Source organism: Syngnathus floridae, chromosome 14, assembly GCF_059516105.1.
Source record: "Syngnathus floridae isolate MCC-2025c chromosome 14, RoL_Sflo_1.0, whole genome shotgun sequence".
Taxonomy (NCBI): Eukaryota; Metazoa; Chordata; class Actinopteri; order Syngnathiformes; family Syngnathidae; genus Syngnathus; species Syngnathus floridae.
In genome coordinates this window covers 10,650,022-10,669,678 of record NC_142426.1, presented here as the reverse complement: position 1 = coordinate 10,669,678, position 19,657 = coordinate 10,650,022, and the positions used below count along the sequence as shown (strand labels likewise).

Genomic DNA, 19,657 nt, shown 5'->3' with positions numbered 1-19,657 from the left:
TGACGTCACGTGACAGGATCTCTGCAACTGTATTGGTCTAAGGCACGTGTCTAAAGCGCCTTAACGTAGCTCCTCTCAGCCAATGAGAAATGAGATCCAAATCCTTCGCGAAAGTATTTGAGCGTCGTCTGAATCAGAATGATTTACTGCTGAGCGCATCAAAAAATGTGCGCAGGGATCCCTTTGAAAAACTTTTAAAAACGAACCCAATTTAGTTTTCTCTTTATGAAATCACTGAACAGAGCAAACGATGAGGAATCGAATGATCTGATACTGGACTATGATTTTTTTCCAGTCAAAAAACGGCAGATTTTTCGTTCATCATACGATACTAAATAAAAGTTGGTTGTTTTCATTATTATTATTGTGATAAACTTTTTGAAACCATAGTCAACAGTCCGCATCATTAGATTGGAATACTTTGGTGAATAAGTTCTGGGGAGGATCAGGCGTCATCATCATGGAAGAAAATGCTCGTCGAGACCCGGAGAGCCCTGAGGACTCTGGTGAGGAGTCAGATAGAGCTATCCTGCCTCTTATCCTACCACCTGGCAACCAGCAGTCCCACAGGATCACCAACTTTTATATTGACAACATTTTAAGGCCGGATTTTGGTCGGAAGAGGAAAAATGGGACTCCAATTCAGGAGAGTATCACAAGAAGAAATGAGATGAGAAACGACCCCAAAATCGGCAACCTCGATGTACAAGGAAGAGCTGCACGAGTAGAGGACGATTCTCGATCATCCGACGACAGCCATTCGGATATAATTAGTCGGAAGAGTGAGCTGATAGGCAGTGAAGAAAGTGAGAATGTCCGAGGAGACAACGACAACCGCTGTAGCAGCCCCCAAGCCAGCTCAGCATCTGATGGGGCCAAACAGATGCTGTGGCCAGCGTGGGTTTATTGTACCCGCTACTCAGACCGTCCGTCGTCAGGTTGGTGCAAAAAATATGCACGTATTCATTTTAATAGCATATCAAAAAGGGGAAAATGTAACCTAATATGCTGGAGTGTTAAAAAAAAAAAAAAAAAAAAAACAAAGAGTTCACCCCCCCCCAAAAAATCTCTGTTATGACAGGCAATTGTATCAATTCTGAGAATAAACTTCTGTGAAAGTTTTACTACCCTAAAAATATAGCACAAAAGGTTATGAATTACTTGTTTTAAATAGTTAGAGCTACACCCCCACCCCCAACTTAATCGACATATCATTGTAACAATTGACAAAGCAATTATTGTACCGTCATAGATAGTTATCTTTATCACACCTTACTTTTAATAAACTAATGTGATCATAACAATTGAATAGTGCGCTCTTACTTTTTCTCCTTCACTTTTTTGCACCTTTCCAAAATCAGAAGAAACTATTATAACAATGGCCTAATTCATAATTGCTTTTCTCGTACATAAATTTAAATTCGACGGTTTTGTCTATAGTAGTTCCCTAGAAATAAAGTCGTATGAGAATATACAGTGAAAAAAAATGAAGCAAAAATGTAGAAAATGAAGTAAAACCAAGTTTAACGCCATTGTTCCCGACCCTTCTTTGTTAATATTCTATTAGCATATTTTTGACAATGGTGGGTGCCTAAAAAGTGAGAGTGGTGAGTACTGAAGGCATGGATTAGATGTGAAACGCAGGCCACAAACACGCAAAAAAGAGCAACCCATGCACATGCGAAATAGATAATAATTTGTATAAACATGCAATTCTGTCAATAATTTGATTTGGGCTATTTGTCACTCGCTGAAACAAAATATTTGAGGCTACGTTCTTTTGCATAAAATGTGACAAAAAGTATCTAGTTTCATTCACTTAAATAACTAAAACTGCAGTCAAACCGAATATTTTGAATGCAACTTTTTATTTGTCTCTTTCTTTTTGAATTGTGGGATGTACGGAAAATCCCGTTGACCCCCCCCCCCCCAAATAGACATTTGGTGATGTTCAAAGACAACTCCGAAATGATCATATAAGGGCAAAGTGCGACACAAACCAATAAGAAATTTGTTTTTGTAGCGAGAAAAGTTTTCGTGAAACTAATGGAGAGTGTGCGGGAATCACTACAATGGGCCTTTAAAAGAGCAAAGGGGGCTGCTGCAGCTTTTCTGCATTCGGCCTACCAAAAGAGTCGATGGAAATAAAGACTGACGTCATAAAAAGAAAAGCATTATATTTTACACGTGATTGCAAATGATCTCCATCCCTTCCCCCCGAGTTAATTTCTGTCAAATGAAGCATGCTGATTTGCGAATTTACGCGCATACGGACTTTTCTGATTTTAAATAGTTGAATATAGCATGATTGTATTAAGGCCCATATATTTTAGAGTTAAACATAGCCTCCGCTAATTGGAATTTCGTTTATATGTTTCATTCCGACAGCCCTCAGATATCCTAAGTGGGGAAATTTTGTTTATCGTGTCTTTTTAAGAAATAAATGCATTATTTAGGGAACAGAGGGAAAAGAGCCCCCCCGCATCCATCTCAGTCTGGCCCCACCCCCATCACCACCCCCGCTCCTCCTCCTGCAGGCTTCACTGTGTGTGCGCTGCAGCGGATTTGGAGGACACCTTGTATCAGTCTTCCTCATTATCGTTCGGTTTATTCTGCGTCCGCCCCAACACTGGAATAAAACAATATAACAGTGTATAGTGTGTTTGTTTCTCACCCAACAGAATCCGTCTTGCGCTATCATCATGTTTCACATGACTGAAGTAGCTTCTGGCTATGCTGCATGTAATTTATGATGATTAAACTTGACATTCGATCATTTATATGTATATAAAGCAACCATGACGTATTTTTGTGACAATCTTTTATCAGGCATGGCAGGTGGTGTTTATTTACTCATCCACCGAGTCTCCATCTGAAGTAGGCGTCAATTCAGGGAGATGCATTTGTGTGACTAATGGAAACATTGTCGCTTTACAAAGAAGCCACAGAATAACTATTTAAAAATAACTAAAACCATCCAACGAGTTATTGAACTCGGAGAAAAATGTACGATTAAAACACAATATCCACTATTACCAAAAGATTCCATATGAGGCGAACAATTCATGTCAAACTTGCAACAACTGATTGAATCACAACATTTCTCCTCTTCATTCCCACCCCCCAAGGGCCCAGATCCCGTAAGCCAAAGAGGGCTCGGACCCCGACAAAAGAAGACAAGCGACCTCGGACAGCCTTCACCGTAGAGCAACTCCACCGGCTAAAGACTGAGTTTCAGAGCAACCGGTACCTGACCGAGCAGCGGAGACAGGACCTGGCCCGGGAACTTGGCCTCAACGAATCTCAGATCAAAATCTGGTTTCAGAACAAAAGGGCCAAAATAAAAAAGGCCACAGGGAATAAAAATTCGCTGGCGCTGCATCTCATGGCGCAGGGACTGTACAACCACGCCTCGTCCAAGGACGCCAAGTCGGACAGCGACTAACCGAGAGGATTCGTCTCTCGCTGAACCATGCAATAAATAAAAAAAAAAAATCACGTCAACACCAGCATTCATACTTCAAATAGAGACAACTTTTAGATGTGTAAAATGTGTTTGCGTGCGTTTATGTGTGCGCGTATGCTACGCGCCCTCAGGGCTGTCAATGGTGATAGTTTAAAAAGCGGCAGAAAATGGCAATTTGGCCAAATTCATTATAATTATCGGAAAAAAATATTGGAAAAATAATGAGCATATGTTCTTTAATTAAAACACACGAGGGAGTAAAGCGTTGTCACTCAAAGTCTTAACAACTTAAAGTCAAGCGTTTATTTTAAGTGATGCATGCGTGGTCAAACAAAAATGAAAATGTCCATGTTTTTATTTTCATTCTCATTATTTTTAATGCGTGGTGACAAAAGAGACACTTGGGCGTGAGAGTGTGGACTGACTGGCTGAGACAAGTGACCTGCGTGGACAAAGACGCGCTCAGTAACGAAGCCTGATTCACAACAGTGATTTAAAAAAAAAAAAAAAAAAAAAAAAAACTATATGCTAAAGTCCAAAGATTTGTTTTGCTGCATTTTGGTATCTCTGTTAAGAATTTATAAAATGTTATTTTATCTTTTCTGAATTAATTGATATATATTTTTGGGGTTGTTTTTATCGCCGTTAGTGTCTGTTTGTTATTATAGGCGTTAGTGTCTGTTTGCTTATAGTACGGTGACAGGAAGTCTGGTTGTTTAGCTCAGAATTTAGCCTCAAACCGCCTTTATGGGTGCCTATTTTATGCCGAAATGCGGAAGCCACATGTTGGGAACACGCCGGCCGGCACCCGCACGCGCACACAAGATTCTACTTGATTATTTCCCCCCCCTATTTTATAAGAGAACAGAGATTGAAGCTCTCCACATCCGAATTGGCATAAAAATTGCACGCTGCTCATCTTTCCCGATTTGATTGAGCCTACTTTAGACAACTGATATGATCATTTTACATGATAACAGTCATTACCAGCATAATAAAATTAAACTCAAATGTTTGTCTGAAATCCTTTTAAAAAGTCTCATTGGCTGAGCTCCACGCGCGTGCTTTCAGGGAATAGGTTGTCATTCAAAGTAAAGAGTTGGCACCGAAATTTATGGACCTATATTACTATAGGTTATCACATCCACGAATGTTTAAGAAACCTTTTTTTTTTTTTTTTAATCCTTCTAGAAACACATAAACAATATATTCGTATTTATAATAAAACAGACATGTTGACTCACGTTTACATAAGTTATTTTTTCCTGCAATAATTTTTTGGGAGTGTAACATATCAAAGGCCTTTTGCTGAGTAGAGTTAACGATGAGCCAAACCAAATGGTTGTCTTACAATGCTGTGAATGTTTTTTTTTAATCTATATTTTCTCGACTGCTTGAGGAAATTGTTTGGCAAGTAAACTCATTTGCCTTAAAATGATGTAAATAAAAGCTGAAGTCTGTGGCAGTGTTGTAACGAGAGAGGGATCGCGTTTTCTATACGGTAAATGGGTCTTTGACATAAAAAAAATGATAAAATTGAAATTAGTCATTTGCTCCTCAGCCGGTTTAATTTTTCTGTTACATGGTCCTAATGGCAATGATTTTTTAAAATGATGGTAAATAAAATCAGTGCAAAGTGATTTCTGCAATTTTATTTGAAATAACAGAAACATACAGCAAACATGAGGAGATGAAAGTTTGCATTGAGCAGTAAACTGAGTTAATGATTCTGTCATCTGGAAATCAATTTGCATAACAATAAATGCAAAGATGGACAGAGAAAAGAGCACTACCCTTTCCACTTGGCACAGGATAAAAGGAAAAAAAATATAAATAATAAATAATTAAAAAAAAAAAATATATATATATATATATATACATATATATAGTATATATACACATATATATAGCATGCTACTTATGTCTTCAAGGCCTGAATTTAGTGATGAAACAGCAGAAAAAATGGGGGGGGAAAAAAGATTTAATGTTTGTCTGAATGTAAAGAGCCAGAGTTATTTATCTGACTCCTCCGGAGAAGCTTTGACTCAGACTCTGTGAATGGCGACTAGAGGACTTCATCTGCATTTTCTTTTATGAGCTGTCTTGTATATGGAAGTAACACCCAACGCTTGCTGACTTGATGAGCTGAGCTCTTGACTTGGGACTGGGAAAGGGGGAAGGCAGTGAACAGAGCCTCTGTGCACAGTCTGTGTTTGTCAGTTGAAGGGCTTGAGGGTGTGGGGAGATGGTAGAGGGGGAGAGGAGTAAAATCACCAGAGAACCTGGACGAAGGTCAAAATACTTTGGGTGTCCATGCAAATAGCAGCAGGTGCCTGAGTTGCTGCCAAGATTGGTGAGAAAAGGACATCAATCTCCTCAGTGGTTCCAACTGTGGAGATGATTTCATATTCAAATGCTTCATGTCATGCACTTGCTCTCACCCTGCATCCGCAAATGTGACCAAGTGTATGATATAAAAGCATTCAATATTTCATTTTCGTAACTGCATGGTCATTGCGGGTTCAACCCAGTGAAAGTTATGGATTGTTTTATGTTGCAAAAGAAAAATGGTCAAAGGATAAAAGATTAGCAACTGGCTATCCGCTATGCTTGCTTATGAAGGAAAAATCCAAACTTTCTAACAGATATGTAAAATGCACATATCCATTTGTGATAACTTAATGCAGTTTTATACTTCATGAAGGTCGTGCAATTCTGAAGTAACATTTTAGAAGAAACATACATATTAAGATGAACTTTTTGGGCCTTTCTTCTCAACTTCTACTTAACATTTACAAATTACGAAATATTGACAACACTGAACAAATGTATACAAACTAAAATGATGCTCCAAATATTGTTAATAGATCTATTATAAAATCATGGTCACTGTGATTATCCTTTATTGTGTCTTAACCTACTACTCCCAAGCTATCAAGACACATATTTTTGAATATGTAATAGTTCCGTTTTTTTTTTTTTTTTGGAAACAAAGTTCATGTCCTTTCACTCGTCTTAAATTCCTCCCCTTCTGCAAGAGGCAAATGGCAGACAAACAGAGAAAAGAAAAGTACATATACAAGTAGTGATGTCCCCCTGTGTCTCTGCCAGACAAAAGATGACCCATCAAGTTCCCCTTCCCCCCACTGAGTAATTTAGCCATAGTTCTCTAAAACGCTTCCTAGTCAAACCTGAAATATGGAATGAAGGGGACGGGGGCTTTGTGGCGGAAATATAATTACTGCCCTGAAAGCTGGAAAAGATGGAGAATGGGGGATGACATCAGAGCAATTTCACACCCAGGCTTTGGATGGCCAGGCCAAGCCTGGGCCTTGCTGTGCTACACTGATCAAAGCCTGCTGCAGCCGCCCCAAAAGCCAAAAAAAGGGAGACTTAACTATGCTAATCTCCAGGACAAATATATTTTAATCTTGTTAGAATACAAGTTAATGCCACAGCTCAGTGACCAAACTTTATACCATAAGGATACAAAATCACACTTTGTCTCACATAGAATTTTTCCTATTCACTAAGAATGGTGGATTGAAGTGAAATTTATATTAACTATCAATGAATTCAATTCTTTACTTTATGGAACAAATGGTGGGGGACAGAACACTCATAGGAGACGAGATGTGTTGTTGATTGCTTTTTTTTTTTTTTTGGTACAAAATTAGATATTTTACTAACTTTTCTCATATAGTACACCAACAAATGTCAAAAGACCGGCTTGATTTGGTCCAAAATCCAAATTTTACATTCTGGGTCTTGCAACCTACTTCAAATACGTTTAAGATTCTTTTTTTTCCTCATAAATTATACATGTCTGTTTTAAATGATACCCTGCTTCAAATAGTGTTGCTCTGGTTTCATGTAGTAAAGCTACCAAAAACAGCGACAGGACCTAAATATCTGCCAATCCGTAGATAGTTTGTGGGAAATGATCAACAACTGCTGTGAGGACTGTCTGTCATCTTTTGTCAGCACTTTTGTAACCCTTGATCTGTCATGTGTGGAAGCTGAGCTCACGAACATTTCCAGACAGGCAGCTACACAAAGACTTTGCAAGGGTCCTGCCGTGACTTTAATTACAGAATTGAGAGGAAACTTAAGCAGCAATGAGGGAAGGAAGGAAGAAAGTTGAGACTAGAGCAGAAAAAGGAAACCAAAAGGGACGCCTAATGCACTAGTTCTTATTTAGGAGGAGGAGTCATGTTTATATTGGATGTACTACTAGGTTTAGTCTGTCTGTCTGTCTGTCTGTGCACTGTGAGGCGGACATGCTAAATAGTGCGCTACCGTGCTGCCCTGGCAAAACACATGGAAATAAATACAAAATAAATATAGCTATAAATACAAGTAAATATACTTCTTATTTAGTATTCAATTATATTTTGGTATATATTTTCTTATTTTTATTTATTTGGGCCTTTTCAGTGTGGAGGGTGACATTGTGACAAGGTATGTCATATAAAGTTGGCTTTATTTTACTTCATAAAAATGATAAAACTACAACCAATCGCACACACGTACACACTTCCTGCACATCAGTTTGGTGAGTGTACCCATACAGCATCAGTTACATCGTGTAGTAATGCTATCTTAATAAATCCACCAAAAGCGTATGCAACCTGTTTTGAGAAAACACACAAACTTTGTCAATTATTGAAATGATAAAGTATGGAATGAATAATGCATAATTAAACATTTCAACTTGAGTTTCAGTTGCTAAATCGATTGTATATCTTATGTAATATCGTAAGTAAAGACCCGGTAAGGTCATGGATGGGCAGAGTTGTATCTTTCACACTTACTTGGGTTTCAACCTAAATCTAAATTGAACTACCAAAATTTGTTCTGGAAAAAAAAATAAAACGAAAATGATATTTGACGGGTTAAGAAGGGCAGTAAAGCCGTACGTTTACATTGAAGTGATTGAAAGTGTTCTTCTTTTAATTGTGTCACTAACACGTTCACACAAGAAGCAGCTCATGCTGCCATGCAAGCAAAGTAAACTGCTGATTCAAACACAGATGAATTAATGACCTTACTGCATGTTTGCATGACAATAAATATCATAACACAACACCAAATCCTGAAGGTAGTACCATCATGCGACTAGTGACACCATGACGCCAAAGAAAACAAGCGTATTTTATAGAACACGTTTGACATTTAATTTATAAACCGACTCATATTGAACATAGATATTAAAATAATTAGGGGAGATAATTAGTGTTTGTAATAAAATACTACTCACATACGCTCTGACTTATTATCAGCAAATAAAAGACCCATCATATTTTTTAATCATTTCTAATATTTCTTTGAAGTATGAATTTATAAAGTATTATGCTCAAGAAAAAAAGTCTCATTTTACATGGGAAAGAACCTAATATGTGAAGATACCTTCAGATGACCACAGTTACGTAACTCAACAAAATCCATTACGTTTAGAAGCAACTTTGTGTACCATGTCACCTGTTACACATTTTATTCCCCAGACAAAATGAACTTTTATATATTTTTTATAGAACAAACTGCAGCTACGATCATGCACTCAATTTGTTAGAAGTTTAGGAGTTGCTCACCACAAAGCATTAATTATAAACTTCAGAAAAATATTGATAAAATATTTATTTATTCCTCAGAAGTTCCTTTTTAAAAACAAACAAAAGGAGGTTTGATTTTCCATTTCATTTAAACAAAGTTGGTCACACTTTTTTTATACATAAAAACTATAACTCATCATTTCTTTTACTGGCGTCATTACAGTAGTCTGGAAAAAAGCAGAAAAAAAAGTGTAGGTCAGCAAGTTGATTAATTGATATTGCAATTGATAAAAATTTAATTTGATATGCCGCAGACCCGAGATGATCACACTATTTTCGCTTCCTGATCGCATTTCGTTATTAATTAAAGAGCTCGGCATGATTTCACTTAAGTATGTCTAACAGGGTTAACGGACGCTAATTGTATTTCAGTAGTTAGGAACAATTAACAAAAACTAACTTATTATACAATATGCACACATTGGGGCGCGGATAGTTATATTACACCCCGAATATCAAGAGAAATGCTTTAAAACGTGGTTTGTTGCCCTTATTATGTTTTGATGTATGCATCCAAAAACCACAAGAATATTAAAACCAAATATCTACTTGAAGTAAACAGTGATGGGATATCTTGTTGGGTAAATTGACAAAAACCCGACTTACGTGGTAAATAATGTGTGAGGGAAATACGGTACCTGAAACAATGTTGCATAACTCCTTTTGCGCATCCTCTGTGTTCTGGCTGAAAAGAGCGATGATATCATCCTCTAGCTCCTCTACAATGATTTCACACTGAGTGGGAAAAAAAAACATTAGAGGAGAAGAAAGATTTGGCCTGGAGGTAAAAGTAGAGCAGCTTGGCCATGCATATACTCATACACACACAGTATTGTCTTATGTATTTTTTTTTTTACACAATGGACGACCGCTGTTTGCAGGGCTGAGGCCATTTTCCCCCCACTGCTTGCCCAACTGTTCGGCCATTTTGACGGCTCCGATTCACGCGTTTTATTCTGCTCGCGAAGTGTTGCATCCTGCTGCCGTTGCCTCAAATGGCACGGGTTTGATACCCGGTCAGTACCGCGGATGAAAAGTAGGTAGGTTGTGTCAGGGTTATCAAACATGTGCCGAAAAAAATCACGCGAGTGACTCACTGTGGCGAAAGCTGACGGAACAAGCCAAAAGTCACAGCAACGTTAACGTTGCATTTATCAATCGGACTCATCAATTTAGTATATCTTTAGGAATTTTTGAAATGATTAACAAATGAGAATCCTGACCATGAAATACATCCACCAACTGATTTGAAGAAAGAGGTTGACAAAGACTTTGAAACTTGTTTTGGCTTCAAAACTAAACAGTTTACACGCCCGTTTTTGCCCTGACCTCTGTTTCCCTTTAAAATTGGGTTCAAAGTTCAGAGTAGCCACGATTTTGCATTTTGGGTCTTGTCGCTGCTGTGTTTGCACTGAAGTCCTTACCAAACCTTGGTACAGGGCTAATTGTGTTCTTTGTCTCAGCTTTTACATGATTCATTTCTTGTAATAACCAATTACTGGCTTTAAATCAACATTTCATCTTATCCTGGTGTGATTGTGTATTCGTAAAACATCCCAAAACAGATATATGCGTAACACTCATCTCTATCACTTACAAAAGGATTGAGGTCATGATAGATGATCATACTAATATTGCATTCAAGAAGAGCTCCCATGCTTGATGAACACATCCAAAATTTCAAGTCATCAAACTAAAACCACTGCATAACACACATCTCCGAAACTCATAAGATAAACACTTAACAGCTCTTGTCAAACAGTGATTCTTATTATCATTCTTAATGTATCTGGCTGTGTTATTTAAGGTATATCCTTTTTGGTGATGAATGTTATGAGAATGTGAATGGAAAGATGTAGAAAAAGGGATTAGAATGGAAGGATTTAAATAATAATCCTTGGTACTTGGTAAAAGCAAAATCACCCCTTCACCCCTCAATACCACCGGGCAGGGATTCTTGCGATGAAAAGCAATTCTTTCCTTCTACAATTAAATTAGTAGTATATATATATATATATTTCAGTTTTACATTATTAACAACTAATAATGAGTCTGGACCCGTGAATAGAGCATATAAACCTAAATTCAAGTAAAATGGAAAATCCAAGGGAACTATTCAATAAATTCAGATTGTGTAAATTTTTAATGTTTCATTTGACTAAAATGCCCCTGAAAAAAAATCATAAACCATTTAGAAATCATGATATGGACCTTATTTTAAATCTTGTATAACTCATGGGGTCTAGATTTATGCTGAATTTTAACTTGAGCACCTTTGGACATCGAGTTAAAATGTTCAAATGCATAACCAAAACGTTAATAAACTATGATTTCTTTTAGACTACATTGAAATAAATCAAATGTTACAGTGCTCTATCAAGCTCGTTTTTTAAAATGTCTCAATGTCTATGATAATTCGGCAGGATCAAAAAGCCTACAGAAATGTGTCCAGCTTTTGCACTCACTGCGAACTTCAAGGCATTGGGAGCTTCAGGTCCGTCGAACTGGAAGTTTTTAAGGTCAGGGAAGTCCCCAGTGGGCCCACTGCTCCGAGGTGCAAACCTTATGTATTGTTTTTTCTGGGTATCAGGGTCCACGTGGAGGGCATAGTCACTCATGGAATTGCAAACTCCATCCAAGAGCTCACTGAGGTGAGTCTCAGAACGAGCTAGAGGTACCTGGGACACACACGCACACACGCACACACAAATAAGGGGGGAGGCTAACTGAGATTGTAGACTATTGTGTTACTTCCTAAACATGTCATTATTTTCTTCAAATAAATTCCTTTGTTAGAAAAATCTAGAAAGGAACCAAGTCAATCGATGTAAAATGGACCCTTTGCAAAATCTAAAAATTCAAAGCAATAACAAGTATTCAAACTAGTCAACGTAAACATCGAAATTGTGCGTCACGGTAATGGCAAGTGAAAAAAACAGAAACTAATGAAAGCGAGGGGAAAAAACTCTTTAAAACCTCCATAAGTCCTTTGGAGTGCCCTTGTGTCAGCTGTGACTCTGTAGGTCAGCAGTATGACCTATTTCTGCCTGGTTTTCTTCATCCCCACTAACAACCCTCACCCCCCAACTCTGACTTTTAACCTGTGCCAATACCTCCCCACCGCTCCATCCAAACCCCACGCTCTTTTTCCTGTGCAAGACAAAACAGAGAGCAGCCAAGTCTAGACGGGTCAAGCCAGGTGCAGCGCCCTGACCAGCCCCGGAAGGACACCCGTATCTGGGGATCTGTGGTGATGCATGGGGGAGCAGGAGGTGGGGACGGGGCAATGAAAAGGGCAAAAGAAACTGACCAGGGCTGGGAAAAAACACAGAGGGGTGCATTTCCTTTGGAGCATGGTCGTCAAAGGAGATGGAAAACGCAGGGGGGGGGGCTCAACAGAAGCCAAGTACAGGGTAAAAAGCCCATTTTTTCATCTGCTTTTGTGTCCCACGTATCCCCTGCTCCATCCTCCAATGATCAAACAGAAGAAATCTTCCTTGTCTTTTTTTTTTCTTCTCCCCATTCAAAAGTGGACAACTGTTACTGTGGTAACTAAAGTTTGGCGGGAAGGATGGAAGCAATATTTGAAGATGACTAAAGACTTGGATATGTTCATTTAGCTTTTGTCACTTTCTTGTGCTTCCTTCTGCGCCATTTGCAGACATTACATGGAGTTTCCTCCAACATCATCTATTAATTTGCATTTCTCTTCTGCGACTCTTTTCCACTTGCAATAGCAGTACTAAAATCCTTAAAGCAATCACTAATCCCCCCCGTCGGACTCTTCCACATGCGTTTCATTCAAGGAGAAATGTGAGTCATTCAGAAGAGGATCCCTTGAGCTTGTGCACAGGAGGAAGGAAGTTGGCGGAACAACAGAATGTTACAGCACGAGGGCAAAGGCTGAAGGGCGAGCAATGAAGGATGTAGGTCACCCCCCAGCCCATGATGATGAGGTTCAGATGTCAATCTTTATCTGTCCGCACTAACTTTTTTCCATATTAGATACTTTCATTGCATGGGCATGTGTTCATTTAATCCTTATGTACTTTTTTAAAATGGTCTCACAGCCCACAATCATTTTCACGACAGACACGATTATTATTGTTCCCCCCCAAAAATAAAGTGAAACTATTTATTAAACATTCACCTAGTAACGGGCATTGGATGAAAAATATTTCATGACTATTCCTTGACTTTATTACTCTCATCCAGAGGGGAAAGAAAAAAAAAAACTTTTCCTGTCCAACACAACAAAACCATGTTGGTCCATTGCAGCCCTTGGGCTTGTGTCTGTGTCATTATCATGCCATGCTACAAAATGGTTTAGAATTAAACCCCTTCCTTGCCAGTTGCAGCGCTGTGAAAAGGAGCTGTCAGTCACTGTGTTGTTTGAAGAATGAGGTGGAGGGGGGTGCATGGGGGGCAATCGGTTGGGCCAGAGAATAGGCTTCTCAGGGATGCTATCCTCCATTCAATTCCCATTGGAGAGGGCGCCATTATTACACCGCTGTGGACGGGGGCCTTTCACTTTCATTGTCCTGCTAAAATGGGCCAATGAAGACCCATTAAAAAAAATAATAATAATAATATTGACTCGGAAGCAGATGGATGAAAATATAAAATGAAATGTACTTGTCGATGCAAATTAAAACAGTAGAGTAAAAAAGGTTTGATAGGAGAACTTCATTATGCCCATTGGGTGATATGTAATTGAGTTGCTGTAATTTATATTCAGTCTTGGAAGAGCTCAAAAATACTGACTTACCCTACAGCTATTTTATGTCAGCATTTCAGAAGAAGATTGGAGGACAGCTGTGACATATGCAGTGGTGTGACACTTGAGGATATTTTTCACTAGGGAAGTTAAATTGGTTAATTTCCTTTGACTAATAATGGGAGCTGGATTTTAAATATAAAAATGTGAGCCTTGCTTATTATGTGAATCAAGGGAGCAGGTGAACAACGAGACAAAAACTACAATTTGGAAGAAAGAATTACATGCTAAAGAAATGACGTGAAATGAGAAGTGCCAAAAACCCTGAAGAATGAATATGCAAGACAATTGGTGTGCAGCTGGATTCAAAATAGAAGGCTGCAAAATCAAACAGTCAACTTTATAAATTGAAAATAATTTGTTATATCATTAGCATCAAACGTGTCTGCTAACTTGCTAATCAGTGAGTTGGCCTATTTAAATGGTGACAAAGACACTGTCCCACAGAAATGTGCAAGGACATGGCCTCAGGAGGAAAATTGATGAAAAAGAGACCGATAATACAAATGGCAATAAAAGAGCCCAGAACACCCTCCTAAAAAATGAAAGGTGAACTCCAAGGTCATGCATCAGTGTCGGTTCCGTCATTGTTTGAGCTAAAGTGTACTTCGTGGAGTAGGACCAAGGAGGACCCCACTGTTGAAAGAAAATCATGGAAAATTAAGACTGGAATTTGCCAAACTGTGTTGACAAGGCACAAAGCGTCTGGGAGACTATCTTATGGACAGATGGGACCAAAATTGAATGTTATGTTCTGGGGCTGCTTTGCTACATCTGGCACAGGGTGGCTTGAATCTATGCATGGGACAATGAAATCTTAAGACTATCAAGGGATTCTTGAGAGAAATGTGCTGCTCAGTGTCAGAAAGCTTGGTCTATGGGTCTTGCAACGGGAAATGACCCAAAACACAAAGCTAAGAACATCAACAAATGTCTAAGAGCCAAACATTGGACTATTCTTAAGTGGCCTTAATGCTATTGAACATCTGTGGAAAGCAGTTTGCTCATGAAGAATGAGCCAAAACATTGTCTGAGAGTGACAGAAGACAGCGAGTTATTTCTCTCATCCTTTCATTGGTTTGGGAACATAAACTAGCTTTATTCAGTCACATTTCTGGAGCATGATATCATGTGTCACTGTGTAAGCACACCATTGTGCATCCTCTCATTCTCAATGCATGACTTCCCACCGGTCGCTATGAGATCAACTTGCCTTAAAACTAAGTTCAATGTCTTTGGAAATCTTAAATGTGTCATTGTTACAGCAGGCAGGTTTAACTTTTGTGTCACTGAGCAGCCCCACAGCCCCAGGAAGTCCTACTGTGAAGAGGCCAAAGAGCAGAGACTTAAAACCAGCAAATCCTTCTCGCTGATGGCATCTAAGCTGTGACATCCCTCCCTCTCTGATTCACACTAGGTCAAAAGCTGTTGAAAAGGAGGGAGCTGTGAGGGCATGGGATCAAGGTTTGGCTTCTTCTGTGGTTCAGTAACATTTGATTGACTAAACGACAGGTGGAGGATTGTGTCAGCAAAGGGCAGAGGAGGAGCTCATCCCTGAACTAAACTGATGACTAGAATGGTGACAATTCAGCAATTGTCCACAAAGATGCAAAATTTGGGCAAAGGTTTATGAATTAAATGCACGCTCATGAATATGACATTAAAATAGTGTGTGCAACTCATTTGAAATAATTCATTCATTTGAATTTTTGTCGTAGAGTTTAAAAAAAGAAAAAAAAGTTTGACACAAATATTATTATCGTGACTACAGTAAGTGCTGTAGTAAATAGTGAGCGCCACCTTGTGGAAGAAACAGGATAATGGGCAGAATCTACGTACGTGTTTTTTAATGACGATGTATCGATTGCGGACGATTTATTTTACACCACTCAAAATAAATCCACACAAATCACAGTACAAATCTCTGTCGAGTTATTTTATCTCCGACAGCAGATCTGAAATATTGTAAGCGGTAAAATCCGACAAGTGGTTTGAAAGGGAAGAAAATCATAACCCTCGAAGTGAGTCAACGTTTGAGCATACTTCCGGAAAACAAGCCATCTACAGATAACAGAAAGGGACAAAAATAGTAGAAAGAATCATATTGACACCAGTACAATCTCAGCAGGGCTAGACATCTTTCAACAAATAAAAAAATAAACCACCGCCTTTTCCGACTTGTTTTAATCATTGTGGCTTCTGGAGACAAACAATATTTCGGACACGCCCATAAAATCAATCTTAGAATGAATTAATAAATGCTCCATTTGTTCTCTCTTGTAGGCCAGACTCCATACATTTAAATGACCTCCATTAGGTTCGTGTTATTTTACAGGGGGATGAACGACATAGGCCGACATGTATCTTACTGTATCTCTCCAAAGAGAAATAATTTGATGCACGATCGATTAGATTGAATTCAATGCACTCACATTAATCAAGAACAATTTTCCGATTTAAATTATTTGTCACACCACTATCCAAAATACTAAAACAATGTCATCGTCAAGCTGTATTGTCATGACTACATCAAATGTGTTGACGAACCCTAAAGAACACAATCCAGTACTTATTTCAACAAACAAAAATGAAACAGCCCTTTGCCTGTCTTAATGCGGTAATAGTAGCACAAATTGAAGCCCCCTTTTTTTGCAGTCGCTCCCCTTTTCTCATTTGCTCCAACTAATCAATGCAGATGTCACTGCCAGTCTAACAGGAACTAATCCTGGGAAATCAATACTAGCTAGACACCTTATGATAGCCGGGCCCTTGGAGAATAAAGGATATCCTTGCTCCAGTGGGACGCAACCTTATTAGGCCTGCAACAATAATCTGAATCCAAAGTACTGGTGTGTTCAAACGCTATCGCTGTATCTGTCATTCTCTCTTACTTACACAAATGTACGCAAACACACACGGTCATGATCCTATTGTGTATTTTGCTTCCTCAGTTGCCAAGGTAGTGTAGCCGAATGGATTATTCCGTGCACACCTGATCGTCTTGACAAACAACCTTGGTTGTTAAACTTGGGAGAAACAGAAGATATTGCCCATTTGGATACCGTTTGCCTTAGAAAAATCATAATCACGATTATTCTGTTCAATAGTGTAATCACAATTATTTACACGATTATGTTTTTGAAACTCGAAAATCATGTTTCGAGTATGTTTGGAACAGCATTTATTGAACATGTTTAAAAAAAAAACACTCGTTTACATTGTTGGGAAAGTTCATTTTCTACACAAACTAGTTCAAAGTTCAGGTCACAAATTCAAGAAGGCATCCTCCTACTTTAGTTTTGTATTACCAATTCCGTATTTTGTTTTTTGCCTCCTCTATGATGCTTTTAATCACTGTATGTATTTGTGTAATTTACCTTTTTGTCTTTCATGGTTCCATCTGGATTGAGTCTAAAGCTGCCAATATTAATCATTTTCTTTGGATCCACCTGGTCAATTGAGTGATTCAATTCATCCACAATTGCACGGCAAGCTGGAAAACACAGGTTAGGTTTAGGGCTAGATGGGATTTGGTTGCCGGAAATCCTAGTGTACAGTTCACATTATATTCAAATAGTTTTGCAGTTGAAAAATGGACACTTTGGTGGTTACAATCTTATACATTCGCCAAAGCTTGCAATGAAAATGTTGCATGGAGTCAGTATAGTGTCATAGAAAATAATGCCAAATAACTCACCAGAACAGTATAATGTCGGGTCCCTCTTTGCCTGGTTGCGACAGATGAAGAGAAACAGCACAGTTATCTGTAGAATCCATTGGCCCATAGTGTTTTGTTAACCTAGAGAGAGAGTGCGTCGAAATGTTAGTGACGCTTCAGCAAGCTGAACATTGGCATTTATATAATGTGTAAAAATGATGTCAGCACTAAAATTCATCCCACTAAAAAAAATTTAAGGGCTTTCTGGGGATGAGATTTATGACAAACTGGCCCGCCCACTTTTGGAGCTCAGCTTCCTGTTTTTGTCTACGTCACAGAAGGCAGGCAGGCAAGCATGGGCATCGTAATTCACATTTGGTCTGGACGTACGGATTACACAAAGCGGAAACTTAAATTCCTATAGTAGACTTTTGTCACACGTATATGTGCATGAATAAGCAGATGCAGCAGAATGAAGTTCAAAAAACAAAAAACAATGTGGATGTTGCTGTCTGTGGGACAGGGCTGACAGGCAGAGCCCGCTTTCTTAACTGGCTGGGAGTCCACCCGGTGGGTTATGGTTAGGAAGCAAGTCACTCTTGCATAAAACACTGTGAACATTGAAGACAAGCGGCGCGTCGTGATACTTCATATTCAGTCAGCATGTTTCTGTCAGTATGTAAAATGGGCGTCCATGGTACGTACTTGACCGGGTTAGGGACGGTAGAGGGGTGTAGTCATATTCTTCAGTAAAAGTGGTCGTTTCTGAAGGCATTAGTTATTTTATTAATATTTCTCCAAAATAAATGGATAAAATAGATGTAAATTTTCCACAAATACATTAAGAGACCATCGTGGCTGGATTGTCAGTTACGATAAGACACTTCTAACTAGTGTGCATTTCCAAGTAGAGAATTATAGAAAACACAGACAAATAAATTGGTAAATGTGCATTTCCAGAATTACAGAAAACGCAAATACAGTAATCCCTTTTTTATCGCGGATAATTTGTTCCAAAAAAACACCCGCGATAAATGAAATCCGCGAAGTACGGTCACCAACAAGAAGTATTGGGCAGGCTAACGAGTTAGCGGGAAGATGCTAATTCGCGATCGTGCTAACACGCGAAAACTGACTTCTAAAGGAATGTAAACGATCATTTGGAGTAATACTACATTGAGGTTAGACACATGATTCCTCAATTTAGAAGTTTTATTTTGACTTTTAAATGTTTTTTTAATTTGGAAAAACAAATCCGCGATGTAGCGAAGTCGTGATATATGAAACGCGAAGTAGCGAGGGATCACTGCACCACAGGTGTTGGCTAGTGAAATTTTGGTGTGTGCGGGCACGCATTTGGTACAAAACAGATTTGTAAAAAAAAGTAGCCAACATTCATATGGATGTATACGAGGTCCTTTGTTTGAACTTTAAAAGTTACTTGAAGACATATGGAGATGGATACCTGATCCAATTTGTTGACTAGCAATCAATAGGTGAATTAAATTGTTTGCAACTATTAACAATTACTTCGCAGATGCCAATTAAAAAACGGTTCTATTTAGTTTTACACAAAATTTATTTTACGCTTTGTTTCTGCAATTTACGCGCCTGACCGTAACATGAAACCAAACATTCAATAATGTTGCATTGGAGCTTGGTACTCTTCCTAGAAGGCAGCGTCTTACTGAGAGCAAAAAATTCAAGCAAAAACTGCCTCACAGTGGACAAAGGGTTTTTCCTAATTGACTAAATACGGTGGTATAAAAACAACGAACAACTGTCATATATTGCATTTTCGGCTTTTACCTGTTTTGGACTTCACACGAACTGTCACAACAGGTCGGTCGTTTCAGGTTTCATTTGTATGACGGTACGACTGCCTGACTTCCTACAAACTTTCACAATTAAAAATATGCAACCTGAACAACGCCAGTTGTTTTTTGTTTTTGTGTTTTTGTGGCAACCTCAAATGCCACATTATTGATATGACAACTCTCTGCAGTCTGTAAAAAATTTTTCTTGCATTAGTGTTATTTATTGCGTCAACACAAAACAACTTATGTTTATTTTGAAAGCACACACACCAAACCTTACTATACCTACTTCCTTTCTTGACAATTTTCATTCTACTAATGCAACGT

At 38.5% G+C, this 19,657-nt stretch overlaps 2 protein-coding genes across 3 annotated transcripts; one reads left to right on the top strand and one right to left on the bottom strand.

Annotated features, from left to right (window-relative positions):
• Nucleotides 1-102: 102 nt before the first annotated feature.
• LOC148387712 (homeobox protein engrailed-2b-like) lies at nt 103-5,106 on the top strand. Its single transcript, XM_088396270.1, has 2 exons — nt 103-938; nt 3,129-5,106. Exons 1-2 carry the CDS (start codon nt 461-463, stop codon nt 3,443-3,445), a joined length of 795 nt encoding a protein of 264 aa, XP_088252396.1. The 5' UTR covers nt 103-460; the 3' UTR covers nt 3,446-5,106.
• On the bottom strand, nt 5,104-19,471 carry cnpy1 (canopy FGF signaling regulator 1). 2 transcript variants are annotated; one of them, XM_088396273.1, is made up of 6 exons: nt 19,323-19,471; nt 17,553-17,654; nt 17,233-17,348; nt 11,544-11,756; nt 9,717-9,813; nt 5,104-5,855 (listed from the first exon to the last, which is right to left on the bottom strand). In XM_088396273.1, the coding sequence occupies exons 2-6, from the start codon at nt 17,638-17,640 to the stop codon at nt 5,737-5,739; spliced, it is 633 nt and encodes a 210-aa protein (XP_088252399.1). In that variant the 5' UTR covers nt 17,641-17,654; nt 19,323-19,471; the 3' UTR covers nt 5,104-5,736. The 2 variants fall into 2 exon arrangements, with proteins under 2 accessions (XP_088252399.1, XP_088252400.1); XM_088396274.1 differs by lacking the exon at nt 5,104-5,855 and adding an exon at nt 9,089-9,245 and having other exon boundaries at nt 19,323-19,470.
• Between the last annotated feature and the right edge of the window lie 186 nt (nt 19,472-19,657).

What these genes read in the sequence shown, in the direction of transcription:
- LOC148387712 (XM_088396270.1), top strand. Translation starts at nt 461, where the DNA reads ATGGAAGAAAATGCTCGTCGAGACCCGGAGAGCCCTGAGGACTCTGGT. An exon ending in CTCAGACCGTCCGTCGTCAG is followed by an intron (nt 939 to 3,128) that starts GTTGGTGCAAAA and finishes CCACCCCCCAAG; the next exon opens with GGCCCAGATCCCGTAAGCCA.
- cnpy1 (XM_088396273.1), bottom strand. Translation starts at nt 17,640, where the DNA reads ATGGGCCAATGGATTCTACAGATAACTGTGCTGTTTCTCTTCATCTGT. An exon ending in CCCGACATTATACTGTTCTG is followed by an intron (nt 17,349 to 17,552) that starts GTGAGTTATTTG and finishes TGTGTTTTCCAG; the next exon opens with CTTGCCGTGCAATTGTGGAT. An exon ending in GTTATGCAACATTGTTTCAG is followed by an intron (nt 5,856 to 9,716) that starts GTACCGTATTTC and finishes TCATCTCCACAG; the next exon opens with TTGGAACCACTGAGGAGATT.